The sequence below is a fragment of the Pectinophora gossypiella genome, chromosome 8, assembly GCF_024362695.1.
Source record: "Pectinophora gossypiella chromosome 8, ilPecGoss1.1, whole genome shotgun sequence".
In the NCBI taxonomy this organism is placed as follows: domain Eukaryota; kingdom Metazoa; phylum Arthropoda; class Insecta; order Lepidoptera; family Gelechiidae; genus Pectinophora; species Pectinophora gossypiella.
Window position 1 is genome coordinate 14,309,443 of NC_065411.1, and position 20,271 is coordinate 14,329,713.

Below are 20,271 nucleotides of genomic sequence, written 5' to 3' on the forward strand. Positions count from 1 at the left end.
CTATATTACAAGTTTTTAACTTAGTTTAGGCATCAGCCCTTTCACAAAATCTGTCAGTTTAAACTAGTAAATTGTCATGTACAATGTTTTTGTGTGGGGAAATAAATATTTTTTCTTCTTCTTCTTCTTGATTGATAATGTTGTGTTGTGGATGTCCAGGGTGGGCATGTCGGCATGGCGCGAGGAGACGGAGGGCTCCTCGGGCAGCTCCCAGCGCTCGCCCGCCTCGCCTCCCTACATGCGCTGGGCGCGCAGCCTGCACTCGCTGCTCGAGGTAAATTTCTAACGTATTGTCTTCAGGTTCGAATCCCGGTGGGGACAAATCACAAAAATCACTTTGTGATAAATAATACAATAATAACGTGTTGGCTTCGGCCCCACGCACGCCTTCCAAAAGTCCGGGTCACCGTAGGCCCGAGATATGGAAACGACATACAAATAATAATAATAATTTATTGCCAAAAAAGTAGGTACAATTCTTTCGTTAACATAGCTTAGTCTTAAAGACAGATATAAATAGGTAGGTACCATAGCTGACTAAGTATAAGAATACTTGTATAACAGCCTATGATGCCTCTCTCCTGGATATTTATGTTACTTAAGCTACCTAGTATACATACTTATGTTACTTGTGTGATCCCTAGTAAAGTTTATTAGTACTTAAATACATTAAAAGGAGACGCCATAGTGTGAATGCTATTACCGGATCAAACCCTATCTCACATAGTGAACGAGTGCCCTCTACATCGGCTCCCAGGTGGCATAGCCGAACTGCATTGTGTCCACGACACGATCTCCGTGGTCCAGTGGTTGAGCGCTGGGCTCACGTTCTGGAGGTCCCGGGTTCGATACCCGGTGGGGACATATCACAAAAATCACTTTGTGATCCCTAGTTTGGTTAGGACATTACAGGCTGATCACTTGATTGTCCTGATTGTCGATTGGGGCCTTTGGCGGCTCAATAATAAACCTGACACCAGGGTTGATGCGGCTGGTCATCCTCCTCACAACCCACAAGATGGAAGACCTGATTGTCCAAAAGTAAGATGATCCGTACTTCGGAAGGCACGTTAACTCGTTGGTCCCGCTTATCACTTACTGATCGTATGTAGTCGTTACATGCGCCATGTCGAGGGCCTTTGGCGGCTCGTTTAATAGCGCCAGGGTTAATGACTCCTGTCCTTTATCAGAAAGAAAGAAAGAAAAGGGACACTACAGTAACAAATATAAAACAAATAACAAAAATATAATATAAAACACGGAGTAACACATAACTTACAATCAAAACACATAATACAAACAACTTACACGAGAAATACAAATAAGTAATTGAGTGTATGAACTGGTCAACGATAGTGGTGGTGTCCTTTATAAAAGGGCCTCACTCAGCATAAGCCGCGGCTCAAGCCACAACCCTGGTATTCTGTGGACCCTAAGTGAGGCACGGAAGCCCAATCACACACTCCATCATAGAGATGTCAACGTGTAATGGTTGTCAGGACGCGGAGGGCGTCCGCTTGTTCCGCAAGTTCGTGTGCGGCGCGGGCGGGCTGCACGTGGACCGGCTCAACTTCTACTTCGCGGTGCACGGGCTGCGGCAGGAGACCGAGCCCGGGAAGATACGACAGGTCGTCTCCGCTATATACAAGTACGTACCCTTCTACTTACAACTTTCCAGAACAATCCACACTAAAACTAATCAGAAATTAGAATCATTTATTCAACGTAATTATCATGGATAAACTTGTCAATGTAACATTTTTTAATTTGCGTCATTTCGCAAGGTGTTATGAGTTATGACTGAGGAGAAGAAATGACAAGAAACTGCAACAGCAACACATCTTTTAAAAACTAATGAGGGTATACATTACAATTATACCCTTATTAAAATTAATAGAATAAAGAATAGTATTACGTATAGACCATAGAACCTCCGTGGTGTAACCACTAGACCACAAGAGCGTTGGGCTCACGATCTGGAGGTCCGGGTTCGATTGCCGATGAGGACATTGTCGAAATCGCATTGTGAGACTGTCCTTTGTTTGGTAAGGACATTGTAGGCCTGCCCTGATTGTCCGAAAAAGTAAGATGATTCCGTGCTTAAGTTCCGCCAAACTATAAAATATTTGGCAGAGCAAGATAACTCCCATTTTTGAACTTATATGTTAATATTTATATCTAAGATTACAACGAATTAATATTACATTAAGTAAATAAAATATATGTTTATGTTCACGATGCTTTATTGTTTATACTTATGCATTATGTGACGTACAGATTCCTGCGCAAGTCTCAGCTAGCGATGCCGGAGCAGCTGAAGCAGCAGGTGAAGGTCAGCCTCAAGGACGGCACCAACATCGAGCGCACCATCTTCGACAACATGGAGCAAGAGGTAACACTAACCCCCCTGTTACCGACCCCGCCGGCGTGGCTGACAATTTCCCTCATTCAGCGCTTATCGCTAGCAGCCTAGTCATATCAGTTACACACATCATTTTACTAAACGTCAAAACACGTCATATAACTATGGGTTTTGTATGACAAATGCATACTGTGACGTCATAGAAAAACGTGATAAAATGTCGGTTATTACGTTTTTCTTGTTTAAAATTCAAAAATAATTTAAATAGAAAAAATAAAATTTTTTCGTTAGTTTTAGTCTAGACCTGTCTTTTTTTAGTACCTAATCAGAATTTCATAATTTATCTCGAATCTAGTCTAGTACACGACCCAATTCTTTCAAATATAATCCTCGCTGTTGTGCTATCATGTATGTGCCTATGGTGCAGGTGACGCGTGCCATAACGGAGACGACGTATGCGGCGTTCCTGCGGTCGGACGCGTACGTGGCGTACGTGAGCGCGGCCACGCAGCCGCTGTCCTCGCCTGACGCCTCGCCGCCGCACCCGCACAGAGATGTAAGCATACCAACTGTTTTTTGGTTTACTGTATAGTAATGACTATAATATCTATTCATTATTAGCCCAGTGAGGAGCTCGGTGCCGCAGCGGTAAACGCGCTCGGTCTGCGATTGTTGAAGTTTAGCAACTTTCGCAAAGGCCGGTCATAGGATGGGTTTCCACAAAAAAAAAGTATTCATCTCGAGTTCCTCCGTGCTTCGGAAGGCACGTTAAGCCGTTGGTCCCGGCTGCATTAGCAGTCGTTAATAACCATCAATCCGCACTGGACCCGCGTGATGGTTTAAGGCCCGATCTCCCTATCCATCCATTGGGAAGGCCCGTGCCCCAGCAGTGGGGACGTTAATGGACTGATGATGATTAGCCCATTTTATTAAAAATAATAATATAAAATTGTAAATACCTACTCCTTAAATATGTAATTAAGTTTATTTATTATTATATCATCCCAAACTAATCCTTTTCCGTGTCCTTTCCGTTAATTTTATATCTATGTTTCCCTAACTTTGGTGATTGGCTAAATGTGAAGGCGAAGCCATTCAAGGAAAAAAAAACTCTCTAGAACATACACATGAAGTGAAGTATATACATTGGGGGCGAGCCTATTTCCATTAACCGGGCACAAATCCTGAAAACCACGTGACGTCAAACTATTTATCTATGATCTAACCATGAATTCGCGACCGTAAATACGGGGTTACTAACACAAGTAAATATTTGCTTAAAAGTAGTCCCAAACACGGGGATTGTATTGATTTTTGGTAAATATTTTTTTTTTTTATTTTTGTATTCAAACTCATAAAGCCAAACGATATTCAGCCGGTTAAATTGTCATTTTTAGAGATATGACTAAAAAGCTATTTCGAGCTGATGAAGCTGTAATTAGAGGTATTAGTGAACCTCTTGATTATTGTCATGTTACCGGTAAAAACACCTCCACCAACCCGCAGTGGAGCAGCGTGGTGGAGTATGCTCCATACCCCCTCCGGTTGATTGAGGGGAGGCCTGTGCCCAGCAGTGGGACGTATATAGGCAGTTTATGTTATGTTTATGTTATGTTACCGATAATATCTGCTCTTTCTCAAGGCAATGCGTGACTTCTGTCTGTTGGATAAATGTTTACTAAAAATAAACTGAACCGTCTGTATTAACTTGTACGTAGTCAACTTTTCTCGTTTAGTTTAGATTTATAATTTTCATCCACTTTATAAGAAGACAATCGTTTTGGTTTTGGGTTTGATTTTTTTAAAGTTCTCTTCTGTGTTCTAAATCAGGAAAGAGGAACCGTGTTTCACCGAATTTAAGGCGGTAAAAGCTAGTATAAAATACAGTAAATGAATAAATAGTAATCCCACTCCCAAATTAGGTGTCAGTGGGCGGGCTAGCCACGCTGCACGAGGGCCAGGAGCTGTCGGGCTGCGCGGCGGCGAGCGGCGGCGGCGCGCGGCTAACGCACGACGCGCTGCTGGCCACGCAGTCGCGGCGCCTGCACTCCGACGTCGCGCCGTGAGTATATGCGCGCTGTTCTTGCATTCGTTCAGCAGAGGCTGCACGGGTACGCTGTCGCGCGCGACGCGACATATACCGCGTAGCACGCGAGAGAGCGACCCGTGCCGTGAGCGACCTGTTGTTGTTAGATAAGGCGGGGATGACAACTCTTTTTGGGCATTGGCCAGCCAAATCTAAATTCCACAATTTAATGAAGCCAAGACCAAGAGAGCAGTTTTGAGAACAGAAAATGAAAAGTTCGTTAAAAGAAAATTTAATTTATGTGTAACGAAAAAGTAAAGAACAAAAAAAATTTTATTTCCAAAAAAAAATTATCATTCAAAAAGGAAATACTAGATGGATACTACAAGATCCTGAATACATTTCTCCATACAATTTTCATCCATTTGTTGTTACTTATATCGAAATAAAATCAACATTGTTTATGAGCCATAGAGTTGTCGTCTTATTTATTATGTTAGTATGTTGTAGTCTTCGATTCAACATTATGTCTTTAGAAAATAGTCATATAATTTTCCGTAGTAAATTCTCTATTTGTATTGAGTATTTAGATTTAGAAGTGCTGATGTATCTAATCAGATACGTGCAAAGTGTGTTAGAAAGTCCTGTTAGTATAAACCAAGTGTGCCCCCGGCATTGCATGCGTACATCCTAGCATCTTTTTTAATTTTTGACTTAAATTGAAAGAGTAGAAAACTTTGTTACTGTTATCGCCTTAGGGTCAAATTCTCAATAGTCAAATAGCAACAATTCGCAGAATAAAGTGTTCCAAATTTAAAAATCTAATGTGCCAAAATGTTCCGAAGCAAACTCACGTCACTTTTTTTTAATGTGACTTGTGATTTTCTACTCTTTCCATACAAGTTTATCTCATTTCGTTGCGTTTTTATTTTGATTTGTGATTATAATTTGACGTTCAGCTTACTTACGTCGCTGTTTCTCCCTCATGTGTGTCCCGCATGCGCCTCGCCGCTACACGCTATACTGTTTTACCACCGATCCTTTGCCACTTTCATTCCTTTATTTCACATTGTTTTTATCACAAAACTCCAATACCGATCTCCTTTCTAACACCAACCAACTAAATCCTACCAACTTACAACCATTATTTCCAACTCTTTCATCCTTATTTCTAACTCTTTAACTCTTATTTCCGACTCTTTAACTCTTATTTCCAACTCTTTAACTCTAATTTCCAACTCTTTAACTCTTATTTCCAATTATTTTACCCTTATTTCCAACTTTTTGACACAATCAACCTCTGCCTCCTCCCCCACGTGACCTCACCTCCCGGTGGTAGTGGCAGGCACCGCGGCCGGTCGGTGTACAGCGCGCACGTGACGTACGCGGGCTACTGCCCCGCCAGCCGCCAGGACTCGGAGCGCGCCTCGCTCAGCAGCGGCCGCGCCGACAGCGACGCCGTCAGCCTCTCCGGCAGCAGCCTGTGAGTATCTCAATCTCCAGCCAGGCGGACACAGCTTACCACCGCCATCCCGGAATGACCAGAGCCACCAGTCGCTTGAAGACAACTTACAAGTCTTAAGGTGAACGAGTTCAACTTCAACTTCAAATTTATGGTTCATGGCAACCGGTCGTCGTATAGTAGACAACCATTACTGCCAGAGTCAGGTACGAGTTTTAATCAGAACTAAAATGTCACCTACAGGTGAGCTAAGAACTCCTTCTTTTAAAAAAGCAATTTAAACCAGAACTAACCCTGACTCTATTCTACGAATCGCCGAACGGGCGTTCTCGTGAACAGGTAAAAAACAAGTATGATATACTTTGTAATTTTTCGGAATATGCAATTAGACAGTCGACAATATGTGTAAGTATCGTTTAAAATGTTTGTTCCCTGTAAATTGTGACCTACTTAGCAATTTTTAATTCATTTATTCGCTTCATTTTGTTTTTTCTTTTCCCCGAGTTCATTTTTTTCCTGCACCGCCTAGCTGCACTAAACACGAATAGCATATTACTTTTATTATAGGAAACTTAGTGTACAACAGATTTTTGAAATAAACCTTTTATTGTAGTAATCGCATTGTCTGTAAATTGTCGCATACAACTATTTTCAATACATGAGAAATTTTCAAGAATGCCGCGACTTTACCATAAACCAAGGTTAACCCCAAAGAGAGATGGCGCGATGATTCTTATCGCAGATGTTGATCAAGTTTCTAATGTATAAAACTGCAAAATTCTATTTGAATCCATTCAGTGTTTAATAATGCGCCAACATTCCCGAACAAGTTAGTGTCTTGGTATGGTAGGTAGTGGGCCCTATTTTCCTCATTCAAACACATGGATGGCCCATTATGCGTGTAATAAATAAATAAGTCTTGGCTACACTAGCCAACCTAGTTACTTCCAGAAGCTCAAAAGCCTCCTGGGGCGTTCACAGGCTTCACGGGGCGACCTTGTTTGCTGTAGGATAAGTTAGTGTGTTACGTAATATATGCGAGCAGCGTGGTCACTCCCAACACGAGCATATCAAATTTATTACTGGGTGGTCCACAATTTTGCTATTGTAAAATAGTGGAGTAGACGAGGAGCTCGGTGTGCGATTGTTGAAGTTAAGCAACTTTCGCAAAGGCCGGTCATAGGATGGGTGACCACAGAAAAATAAAAACTTTTCATCTCGAGCTCCTCCGTGCTGGAGGCACGTTAAGCCTTTGGTCCCGGCTGCATTAGCAGTCGTTAATAACCACCAATCCGCACTGGGCCCGCGTGGTGGTTTAAGGCCCGATCTCCCTATCCATCTATAGGGAAGGCCCGTGCCCCAGTATTGGGGACGTTAATGGGCTGATGATGATGATGAAAATAGTGGAGAAAAATATTTTATTTTATTTTATTTATTTATTTATTTATATGTGTTGATTGTTTATGTAATGTTGTAGTGACGGTATGTCGGTGCGCGGTGCCCGCGAGCGCGAGCGTCACCGGCCGCGGCTGCCGGGCCTCGACAAGTACGCCGTCATCAACAAGGAGCAGGACACAGGCATGGTAAGTGAACATTGAATCTCCCTTGTCCTTGCCACTTCCAGTGCCCTATTAATCAAAACTTACAAGTCCTGTATTACAAGAATGTAACTCCTGGTCCTCTGTGGTCCAGTGGTTGAGCGTTGGGCTCACGATCTGGAGGTCCCGGGTTCGATTCCCGGTGGGGACATATCACAAAAATTACTTTGTTGTCCCTAGTTTAGTTAGAACATTACTGGCTGATCACCAGATTGTCCGAAAGTAAGATGAACCGTGCTTCGGAAGGCCGTTGGTCCCGGTTACTACTTACTGATGTAAAGTCGTTACCATGAGCCATGCCAGGGGCTTTTGGCGGCTCAATAGTAACCCTGACACCAGGGTTGATGAGGTTGGTACTCCACCTCACAACCCACACGATAGAAGACGATAAGAATGTGTTTATCAAAAACTACACATGTAAATTACATGTTACAAGTTTCAATATTTATTTTACAAGTTTAGACGAACACGGCCCAGTTATTCGACTTGGGACTTTCCCAATCACGTGGCGCCACCTCGCTGACAAACATCATCTTTTTTTTTCTTTTTTTATTTATTTATTCCAATAAAGTTTTATGCTTGTCGATTACCCGTCCCTTTCCTTTTCGGCGTATAAGAAAATGACAGATATAACTTAAATAAAATTAGATGGTGTTTACAGGAATTAGCACCAATGATTCTCAAGTTATTATGATCTTTTTTTTCTACTATAATAAATAACGTGTTTCGCACAGGTGATACCCCGGACACAGCGCGTGCAATCCGAACAGCTGCGCGTGCTCCCGCCGGCGGAGTTTGCCCCGCTGCTCATAGAGAAGCTGGAGCGCGTGCGCAGGGAGCAGGAGAGCAAGGAGCGCCTCGAGCGGCGGCTGGCCGAGGTGAGCCGACTGTTTGATATAATACTAATCACATTTCCCTACCTAGAAAAATCGGGTTTAATTTGGTTAAAGAGGCACATCGAAGCAATTCATTTAAAAAAGCAATATTGCAATTTGACATTTGCGCATGTAAAAGTAAGTGCGCAATGCAAACAAATGTCAAATAGCTGTATTGCTTTTTTTTATTGAAAAGGGCCACTCTGTCACAATATTTTTTGGAATGCCCCTGCAAAGTAAAGTATGTTACCAAGATAAAGAGAAACACTAAATAGTCCTCTACAGACACATCTTTATTTATGATGTTTTAAAATATTTATTGCCGTTATAATTTTAAAGATGTTAAATCTGATATATCGAGAAATTGTATTTTTGTTGTCGATAAAAAAGAAGAACGACCCAGGTATGTTTAGCACAGGGTTCTCATATTTTAAGTACTAGCCGCACCGAATTATTTAAAGGATGATGAGTCAAAACATCCCCCTCCACCAACAGATTACAGACATACCTCATGTAAGCTCTTAGATAGTTGATATTTTAGTTATATGGCGACTTCCTCCAAATACGCGGGGTTTAGCCGGAATTCGGAATTTTAAATGCGATTTTGGGTACCTCCTAGTACAGTCATGAGAAACATAACGTACCCACTTTAGGACTCTGTCGCACTAACATATTTGACATTTACTGAGACTTACAGTTCAATTTGTCAAAAAAGTTAATGTGACATGGTACCAAGGTGTATACATATTGCTCGTAACCGTACATCATTATTTGAAGTTTTCAACCAACAGATTCCAGACATATCTCAATCGAAGCGTCTTACCGAGTTGATATTTCTAAACTCCATGGATTTTGAAGCTAAAACTAATTGGTAGTCTTTTTATAGATACTAATGAAACTACTTACACATACAGGGTGTTAGTGACGTCGTAACGAAAACTTTGAGGGATGATTGAGACCATGATTCTGAGATAATATGAAGTGGAATTTTCCGTCGCAAAAGTATGGAACAGAAAATAATAAAAAGAAAAACAAAAATTTTCATGAATTTTCCGACGGAAAATTCCACTTGATATCAACTCAGAATCATAGTCTGAATCATCCCCCTCAGTATTCGTTACGGTGTCACTAACACCCATACCTACTTGTATGGGTACAGTATGTACTTGTGCGGGGTGTAAGTGACATCGTAACGAATACTGAGGGGGATGAAACAGTTGATTATTCTGAGTTAATATCAAGTGGAATTTTTCATCGCAAAAGTATAGAATTGAAAATAATTTTAAAAAACTAAAAAAAATCATGAATTTTCGACGGAAAATTCCACTTGATATCAACTCAGAATCATGGTCTGAATCATCCCCCTCTGTATTCGTTACGATGTCACTAACACCCTGTATAAAGTATCTCTTGGAAGGGAGGGACGGGTCTCATACAATTACGGTCATTGTCCTTTGAATAGAATAGAATAATTTTATTTGCTTGGATACATGGTTGTTACAAGATGGTCACAATTTTATGTATAAGGATCTCATGATCCACCAAGTGTATGTGTGTGTGTGTGTGTGTGTGTGTGTGTGTGTGTGTGTGTGTGTGTGTGTGTTGTTTCAATAACATGGTACAACAAAACAAAGTATGCTCAATTCTATGAAAAGCCGCCATTGCTAGCCGTTTGATGACGTAAGTGTTACCATTAAATTGGTCTCTCCAACATTCCAAGGACTTATATACGTTATTATTGAAAATTAAACGAACTACTGACTAACTTACTTAATTACTATCGCTTGAGAAATATATAAAAAACATTAAAACTGTAAGCAAATCTTTTACTAAAAGTTCAAAGTTGCCTTACAAAGTAAAACTTCGGCTCAGGGCGTACTCTTGAGAGGAAAATATTTGAAAGAATTAATCGGCCCTAGTGGGTCGATAGCGATAAGCGCTGAATAAGGAAATCGTCGAAGGGAATCGAGGAAGGGGTCGGTATTGGGATTCCGAAGTGTTTGTATGTTACGGGAAAGCTAAAAACCTTAGTATGATCTTACGAAAAGTAATGATAAAATTGCAGCTAATCACATAAAATATACATTGCCGGTAAAGTGGCTTTGGAATTTGAGAAGCAGTAGAGCTATCGTAGTTATCTGTTTGCAGGAGTAGTAGTAAAAGTGAGTAGGGTTGAACCGGCGACAGCGGTTCTCATACAAGCGCGTTAGGGCCTTTCCAACCTCTTCTACTCCATTGGTATGGAGCATACTCCACCACGCTTCTCTACTGCAGTTTCGTCGGTGAATACCTCCACTGTAGTTGTAAAAATAAAATAATATAAATGCAATGTTGTGTACCAGGGTGAGAGCGAGGAGGCGACGCAGGCGCTGCCGCCGGCGCTGGTTGCGGCCGCCATCAGGGAAAAGCTGCAGCTGGATGACGACAACGACCAGGACATACTCGGTAGGGACAACTTCACTCACATGTATATAGTGACACCGTGCCGAATACTGAGGGGAAGAGTCAGTTCATCTCTTCTTATCGTGTGGTTTGTGAGGTGGAATACCAGCCTCACCAACCCTGGTGTCAGGGTTATGATTGAGCCGCCAAAGGCCCCTGATATGGCTCAGTAACGATTACTCACTTACATCAGTAAATAGTAACCGGGACCAACGGCTTAACGTGCCTTCCGAAGCACGGATCATCTTTCTTTCGGACAATCAGGTGATCAGCCTGTAATATCCCAACCAAACTATGGATCACAAAATGATTTTTGTAATATATTCCCACCGGGATTCGACAGAGATCGGTATGAATATGTGTTTCTTATTTTTAAAACACTTATTCAGGCAACTAAGGCCCGTAGCCCCATAGAATATATACTTTTACCTAAGAATACATACAATATTATAATTATGATTAAAATATTAAACTTAAAAAATGTGTATTCTTGATGATTTATAATTATAATGTAATGTTGTTACGTCCCCAGACCAGCACGTGTCCCGCGTGTGGTCGGAGCGCACCCCCGGCGCCTCCCCCCCGGGCACAAGGCGCGCGCGCCCACGCCCGCACCCAGCGCACCCCGCGCATGCGCGCCGCGCGCCATCCGCCCTGAGCGCAGACTCCGGCCACTACGACGCGCCGCCTGACTCGCTGCATCATCCGCATTCGCTTACGCGCAGGTATACTCACCATACAACTTTACTATTGTAATATTTTTTCATTTTAGTTTTTGAAGAAGACATGTTTACGATAAATTATGACTAAATAGTACTTACAGAATGGAAGTTATTTGTATCAAACCGGACCCACTTTTTATGCGCTTTCATACGAACTCGACTCGTGCGTACACGTACCCGCATTTTTCCGGCCAAGTTATTTAATAACCATATGTGGCATAGGTATCTACAATAAGCCACGTCAAAAAAAAGACGTCAAGATACCAAATTACTATATTTGTATGAAAAATGTAACCTGGGATCTGTCATAGAAAAACGTGACAAAATGTCGCACATTGTGTGTACATTTTTCTTTATTAAAATTCAAAAATAAGTTAAATAGAAAAAAGACGTTTTTGTCACCTTTAGATTTGTCTGAATTTAGTAATCAGAATTTCATAATTTATCTTTGACGGAGGAAACTACTCAATTACAACGAAATCAATTCGTTTGAAAGCGCATCCGGCCCAATAATCTTAACAAATTGAAAATCTTTTCCAAAAAGAGATTGAAAACCTTTTGTTACAATCATAGCCTTGAAGTTAAACCATTTCAATGGCCCCGATTCCTGCAGACACCACCTAATTTTATTTTAGGTTATATCCGTCATTTTCGTATCCGTCGAAAAGGAAAGGGACGGATGATTCACAGCTCTTAATTTTAGGAAGAATGAGTAAATTAATGTGTCGGGTTATTGACTGACGTAAAATTTTTAGACGGTTGGTTTAGATTTGTGCTTAAAATTGACGTGTGTTCCATAAATTTTATGCTTGTCGATTACCCGTCCCTTTCCTTTTCGGCGGATAAGAAAAGGACAGATATAACTTAAAATAAAATTAGATGGTATTTACAGGAATTAGCACCAATGTCTGAGTCTTACTTTTCTATGCTATTCTATATATTATTATATTTAGGTGTCATGTAAATAAATAGCATTAATAACTAAACTATTCAGACTAAAAGTACTATAATATATAGAATAATTTCAACTGTAAAGACTGCCCAGTCCAGACGTGCTTTACTTTAGACTAACGTAAGCAGTTCTGGGCTATAATCTATTTTTAAACTTGTCTTATTTATATTCTTAAAAAAAAAACACGAAATTTAAAAAGTTAAAATTAATTAATGGAACTAATATTATAATTCATAAGTTTACCCTATTAAACACCTTATCAAATGTCAATGATTCATGTCAACAAGTATAAAAAATAGATTATACAATTTATATTTATTTATAACAGAAATTGGCTCAAATGTTTCGGTGTAATTCCAAGCTGTTTTCATTCAAAATTCAGTGTTTGTGGGCAGGTCTGTCTGGACTAGGCTTGAAGTCGCCATTATCATTAGGTAACTAACCCGCTTGCGTCCCGAACATCGACTAAAACGTCTATGAAGTTTTGTCGATGTTCTTAAATCGAATCTTGCGATGCCATGTTTCTTATAACGAATTTGAACATTTTCAAATATTTATAAAATTCTAAATTTTAAACATTTTACAGAAATAAATGTTATTCGAAACGTGTCAAAACAGGGATTCGGTTGAATATCTGTTATGGGGACGTATTTGTGTGTTATTGGCTACTGTTACAAGCAAAACGCAACGCAAATTCTTACTTCGCATGATAAATAATCGCTTGTTTTCAAATTATCAATGTGTTTGTTAAAAAGAAGATTAATGTTTATAAAATGCATGCTTTCTGCATTTGAAGGCTTAATTCGATGTTTCTGCTAAATGTATTCTTCATCATTTAACTTGTATTACGGAATAATCGATATTTTCTTTCGTATGTAATGCGAAACATCTTGCAACTTCGATTTGCTTTGCTTGACAAAATACCAGTTGACTGAGTCAAAGATAAATTATATAATGGTGCTGATTCCAGTACGGTCACGAGCATTAATATGTATATACTTTGGTACCATGTCACATTCACTTTTTTGACAAATTGAACTGTAAGTTAAGGTAATAAAGGTAATCTGTGGATGCAGTTGCCTTCGGAAACCTACCTTATTTATTATACCTAATTATCACTACCAGCCCACAGTGGAGCAGCGTGGTGGAGTCTCCATACCTCCCCCGGTTGATTGAGGGGAGGCCTGTGCCCAGCAGTGGGACGTATACAGGCTGTTTATGTTTTTCTGTGTTATGTTCATTGTTCCCTAGTCTTGGTGTCAAAGCCACCACATCACAATTCACATCGCTAATGAAATAACCCCGTTATCTCCTCAGATCGTTCTCAAAGAAGACAGTAACAGAGCTAACGGACTCCGGGGTGTCGGTGGTGAGTTCCGGTACCAGCGGCGCGTCGGCGGCGGGCGTGGAGCCGCGGATCCTGCTTTGGATCGCGGAGGGCTCCGAGCGACACGAGCGGAGGACCAGGGACTTGTCCAGGGGCTCGTCGCTGGATCGGGATGACCGCAAGCGGGATAAACAGCGACCACGGTATGAATAGTCATAGAGAATAATCAAAATAATCTGACTCAGACGGGACCTGAACCCATCCCCCCTGGACGACAGGTTGGGGCATGAGTGGGCACTGCAATTTTATCTAATTCTCCATGGAGATAGGTTGTCTGCGCCCTGATTAGTGCTGAGAACATGTCTCCCTTGTTTCTATGATCTATGTGCAGAATAGTAACTCATTTTACTGTTGCCGAACTATCAATAGATTGACTATTGGTATTGATTTTACCTAAATAAACTTTTTTATTATTATTATTTTTATTGATAGGTGACTTGAAAACCACCTCTCAATACTATGATATATCAGTTTTCTTTCAACTATTTCAAGTAACTTTTTTAGATATTGTGATAGTTTCTAATGGCCTATCGATAAGTACTATTAACAAACATATATGGAATTAAAATAAAATATGATGTTCCCCCACAGTGGCAGCGGCAGCAAGTCGAGCAGCACGAGCGGCGGCGGCGGCGGCGCGGAGCACACGGTGGTGGTGGTGTCCTTCCTGGACGAGCACGTGCCGTACCGGTTCAAGGTGCCCGCCGCGCCGCTCACGCTCAAGCTGTTCAAGGACTACCTGCCGCGCAAGGGCAACTACAGGTTTGTGCCTATTTTTCAGATTCGTCGTTCAAGTCAAATTCAAATTCAAAAATATCTTTATTCAATGGGTAACATAGTTACACTTTGAATCGTCAATTTTTACATAACGAACGTCTCATCCGCCTAAAACTACTCCCACAACCTGAATAGCCGGGGAAAAGAAGCTGCAAGAAAAACCTCGGCACAGGGCCCTAGACGTTCTTTAAAAAAATAAAAATAAACATAAAATATTAGTAGACAATTGAGTAATTTAGCTGCCTAATATCAAGAACTCTTTAAAAATATTCCTTAGTCGCCAAATGAAGTCGATTAAAATAGGATAGGTTCCAACTAGTCAAATCAGTTACTTTTGACTATACGTCACAACACGAAATTACTACGGAATTTATTTGATGTATGATGAGTAGAACATCATCATCATCAATTTAAGAGCCACGCTCTTGTCGGTGTAGCATTTTCCATTCCAGTCTATCAAAGGCCAATTCCTTGACTTCCCTATAAGACACGACGTTAACCTTTTCTTTAATCTGTTCCATGTAAGCTCTTCTTGGTCTTCCCCTTCCTCTCTTTCCTTCTATGATGTTTTTAATAAATTCGTAGAACATAATGAAGATAGAAACTAGAAGCACAAATGTAGGTGGCAGCACTGTTGAGGAACACTCAAAACTATCAAATCTTGACAGTGTTGAGTGTTCCTCCATCCATACTGTCCAGCTAAAATTCATGATAAATTACATTGTTTTAAGTTTACGCGGTTATTATCATAATTAAAACACATAATAACGGGTTCTTACCGAGTTTAAATGGGGATATGAGACTCCCGATATTTCGACACTGTTGCAAGTGCCATGATCACGGGATGACTGATGAGATTGGAGTGGAGAAAACATAAAAATTTCAACAGGGAAGACGGGTTCAAATTATCGGCCATGTGGAATCCAGTAGTAGGTGTTGTAAAAAGCTTGAAACGGCCTAATGTGGTGAAAAAACGTGAGGACAGTGAGTGCGGTTTGTCGTAGTGAGTTTGGTGCGAGTTCAGATGGTTCCGAACATTCCGATATCAAAAACATAAACAAGCGGCAAAGAAAGAGGGTAGACAGATATGTCTGCCCGTAGAAAATTATGGATCTACCTACTCCACTCCAATCTCATCAGTCATCCCGTGATCATGGCACTTGCAACAGTGTCGAAATATCGGGAGTCTCATATCCCCATTTAAACGCGGTACGAACCCGTTATTATGTGTTTTAATCATGATAAATTGCTATAAAATGTGGAGCAACGTGGAGTGTGTCCGTCTGAAGGATGAGTTACGAAAAAAATCCCGTCGGTTGAAAATAAGTGCTGCAAAATCATATAACACTCATGATATAAGAAAACCAGGTATGGTCAATCCTATGACAAGCCACCATTGCTAGCCGTTTAATGACGATTGTGTTACATGAGTGTTACCATTAAATTAGTATCTCCAACATTCCAATGACGTAAATTTTATTATTGAAAATTAAGCGAATTACTGATTTATTTAATTACTATTACTTGTCACATGAAAATAATTGAAACGGTAGTAAAAATATTTACTTAAAGTAAATCTTCTAAAAGTTCTTTGCAAAGTAAATACAAAAATATTGGTTGTGGGTAATTTATTTCTTACGAAATGACAACGCAGGTTGGGATAACGTCAGCTGGGCTAACCTTGAAATGTTAGCTGTCACTTTTGTACTGGTACGCACCTGTCTTCTTATACCATCATAACACTATGATTTTGCAGTTAAACGCTGCGCAAAGGGTTATAGTGTGAAAATATAACCAAAACAATGTTTGTTTACTCAAATGAATATGGGGAAATGTCAAAATTTAAAAACACTCACAGTAGCGACACCTGATGGGACAAATAGGTAGTTTTTATGCTCATTGATGATGCAATGACCAACCCGTTACTGCATCGGAAGGCACGTTAAGCCGTTAGTCCTGGTTACTACTTACTGATGTGTACTTATATGAGTCATGTCAAGGGTCTTTGTTGGCTTATTAATAAACCTGACATCAGGGTTGGCGGCCTCCGTGGTCCAGTGGTTTGAGCGTTCGGCTCACGATCCGGAGGTCCTGGGTTCGAATCCCGGTGGGGACATATCACAAAACTCACTTTGTGATCCCTGATCACCTGATTGTCCGAAACCAAGATGGTCCGTGCTTCGGAAGGCACGTTAAGCTGTTGGTCCCGGTTACTACATACTGATGTAAGTAGTCGTTACATGAGCCATGTCAGGGGCCTTTGGCGGCTCAATAGTAACCCTGACACCAGGGTTGATGGGGTTGGTAATCCATCTCACAACCCACACGATAGAAGAAGACTGTACAGTCATGAGCAATATAATGTACCCACTTTAGGACTCTGTCGCACTAATATATTTGACATTTAGTGAGACTTACAGTTCAATTTGTCAAAAAAGTTAATGTGACATGGTACCAAAGTGTATATGTCACCGTAAAATTGTAAATAACGTTAGATTATAATCTATCTCGCGAGATGTGAACTGTCGAAAAATTGTGAAACGTAATATACTGCTTACAATTTAACGTATTATTATTCGTCAGATTATAATCTATCGAAGTACAACTGTTAAATCACAATCTTACAATTGTCAAATTGTCAACTGTCCGACGGCTGTCCCTGATTGGTCGGCCTTACAGTAGACCGTTCTGTGTCCATAGAGTTAGGAATAAAACACAGGTGTCAGTCAAATAAAATAAATGCTCTTCAAGATTGTGAAATCAAGTACGTATTTATTAATTATTTAGTAAGTAATTAATAATTCTGACATCACATGGTAAGAAAAAATGTATCAAAATTAAAAAATCTGAAACGTATCATTCAGTATACTTTTCGTGTGTAAGATAAACATGCTGGCGGCATAGGGGTGGCCCAAGGGCCACCCCCGCCGCACCCTAACCTACTGTTATGCCTTGTAAAAATTATGACAAAACACTATTATTCTAAAAAAGAATTATGGATATCTATTTATTAATCCCAAAAATAAGTTATACCTAACAAACCAGTATTCCTAGATGTTATTATGGGAAAGTAAAACTATTATGCTAAAAAACGTTATGCAAAAAGGATTATGATAATTAAAATTATGACAAAAACATTTATGCATTTTAAGAGAATCCCAAATTAACATTATGCTCACTCTAATAGTTTTGTAACTCTATGGTATAGCACGCGAGGTGCGTTTCGTATCACAATTTGACGGTTTCACTTCGATAAATTATAATCTACCGAAAAATAATACGTTAAATTGTAAGCAATATGATACGATTCATAATTATTCGACAGTTCACAATCTCGCGAGATTCAAATCGATAGATTATAATCTAACGTTATTTACAATTTTACGGTGACATATACATATTATTAATGCTCATAACCGTACACTACAATTTGAATTATAACTTTCCAGATACTTCTTCAAGACAGAATGCGCGGACCTTGACAACACGGTGATCCAGGAGGAGGTGAGCAACGACAGTGACACGCTGCCCATGTTCGAGGGGAAGGTGATGGCGCGCGTCAAGAGCATAGAGTGAACGAACCAACGAGTGAACTGCCAGGTGAACCAGTCAGGTGAAGTCGGTCAGGGATCGTTGGGAGCCTGTTTTAAGTGACACACAGATAGTGAAGATACGGTAATATTTCATCTTAAACTTACGTGTGGATAGCAACCTAAGTGTGGCCGCTCTTTCCTATAATCTGTGACCATCCGTTCATCACATCCGTCTTTAGACAAATGTAAGGTCTGGTTGCAAGTTGTCAATAAGACGATCTGTAGCCACTTTTGATATGTCCCAAGATGGATACGGACGGTGAACAGTGATTGGCGGATATGAATAATTCATTCGAATGGCCTAATATTCGAAAGTAAAAAAGAAAACATCGGATTGAATGCTTATCATTCAAATGTTTTCTTTAAGCACTTTTTAATTTTAACACTTTCAAAAATACAAAATAAGTAATTGTAAACGAAAAAGTAAAAACATTTAAATAAAATAAAAACAAAAATATAAGCACTCATTAAGTTATCAAAAAAACATTCGAATGAATTATTTCGGTCATAAATCATTTGAACTATATGTTCAAATTAAATTGAATTCGAATGGCAAATGATCTTTCGGATACCATGTATGGATCATTCGATTGTTATTTATTGGAACAGCTGTTCATTCTGTCCATCACTAATGGTGATATAACAACATTCTTGCCATAGATGCTATGTGAGAAACTGAAAGCCGAATTGTACGTGTGCATAAGCACATGTGAAGATAAAATATTAAAGTACCTTCATTTTTGTCCTTAATAGATTTTAGACGACCTTAGATTTCGGTTGACATAAGGACCTACCCTTCCAACTCGAAGGAAAATCGTAATTTTTAGTTATGAATACTTAATAAATCAAGAATTAAGTTTTCTAGCTGACACGAAGTTTTTTTTCTAGCTGACACGAAGTTTTAATGAATTTGGATTATGTATTGTTGAAGTTTTAAATGTTTCTGGATGTTTCCGACCTTTCAGCGGAATCGAGGTCGTCTAAGCAGGTTCCTAAATGCTCAGATAGTTATACCACTGCGGTGGTTATATTGAGACGACCCAGTAATTGTAAGAAATAAATTGACTTCCGAAATAACTATATGTCCCAATTGTTGTATTGTTATGTTTTACTTTGAACTGAGTATCGAGATTAATATGTCGCCTTGTCAAACAACCCAACTTGCCTTGCTTGTTGTTTTGTTGGAAATACAATTTATGTTTAGACTGACATGTAACACAGTTACATAAACAGCCTACATACGTCCCACTGCTGGGCACAGGCCTCCCTCAATCAACCGGAGGCGGTCTGGAGCATACTCCATGCTGTTCCACTGCGGGTTGGTCGAGGCGTTTCCGCTTCCGAAGCACGAAATCATCTTTCTTTATCGGGCAACCAGGTGACTCAGCCTGCAGTGTCCTAGTCAAAGTACAGTCTCACAAAAAAAAAAATAGTACACGACGTAATTATATTTTTTTAAATATCGCTATTTTATGGTGTAGAGTTCTTATACTGGAATGTTTTAAAAGTTTTATTGCATTTAAGTTGTTTGACAGACGGCATATCAAACGGTCAACGTAAAATGCTACATATTATAATGATATCGGTACTATTTTTTATTTTTATTTTTATTTTATTTTATTTGGATAATCAACAGCGTTACAATAAATGCATGTGTGTTGTAGAACATTAATTAAACGTAAGGCCAATAACAGATTACCCCGGATTATTATGAAGTACTTAATAATATTAATCTAAACTAATTACAACATTATGCTATTTTACTATATCATTATATAAACAAATATTTTGTAAACAGGAGAAACTAAATGGGATACCGTAAGCTTGTTCTTTAGAAAACTAAAACTATATTGTAACCATAAGTTGCATTCAAAATAAAAAACACTACTAAAGACTGTACTTTTATGCGTATCAATATTAGAAAGAAAAGAAAAAGAAAAGAAAGTTAAGTATCTACAACAATTGAAGTATATACTCACCAATCCTACTCTCAATGAGTTTCGTGTGTATGTGTGTATGCAAGTGTATTTTAAATATAAATATATATGTGTATTTACGTATGTATGTATGTATGT

The 20,271-nt window shown here is 39.6% G+C and overlaps 1 protein-coding gene across 4 annotated transcripts in view; it reads left to right on the plus strand.

The window, feature by feature from the left end:
• Positions 1–19,783, plus strand: part of LOC126369218 (axin) — a 91,722-nt gene extending 71,939 nt beyond the window's left edge. For 3 of the 4 annotated variants that reach the window (XM_050013534.1, XM_050013535.1, XM_050013536.1), the window contains 13 exons: positions 160–274; positions 1,500–1,648; positions 2,278–2,392; positions 2,790–2,918; positions 4,285–4,424; positions 5,728–5,871; positions 7,328–7,433; positions 8,183–8,326; positions 10,666–10,768; positions 11,298–11,490; positions 13,757–13,969; positions 14,418–14,588; positions 18,053–19,783. In XM_050013534.1, the coding sequence (XP_049869491.1) occupies positions 160–274; positions 1,500–1,648; positions 2,278–2,392; positions 2,790–2,918; positions 4,285–4,424; positions 5,728–5,871; positions 7,328–7,433; positions 8,183–8,326; positions 10,666–10,768; positions 11,298–11,490; positions 13,757–13,969; positions 14,418–14,588; positions 18,053–18,179 (1,849 nt within the window). In that variant the 3' untranslated portion in view covers positions 18,180–19,783. The remainder of the gene's footprint in view (positions 1–159; positions 275–1,499; positions 1,649–2,277; positions 2,393–2,789; positions 2,919–4,284; positions 4,425–5,727; positions 5,872–7,327; positions 7,434–8,182; positions 8,327–10,665; positions 10,769–11,297; positions 11,491–13,756; positions 13,970–14,417; positions 14,589–18,052) is intronic. The other variant, XM_050013537.1, reaches the window with a different exon arrangement.
• Positions 19,784–20,271: the final 488 nt, after the last annotated feature.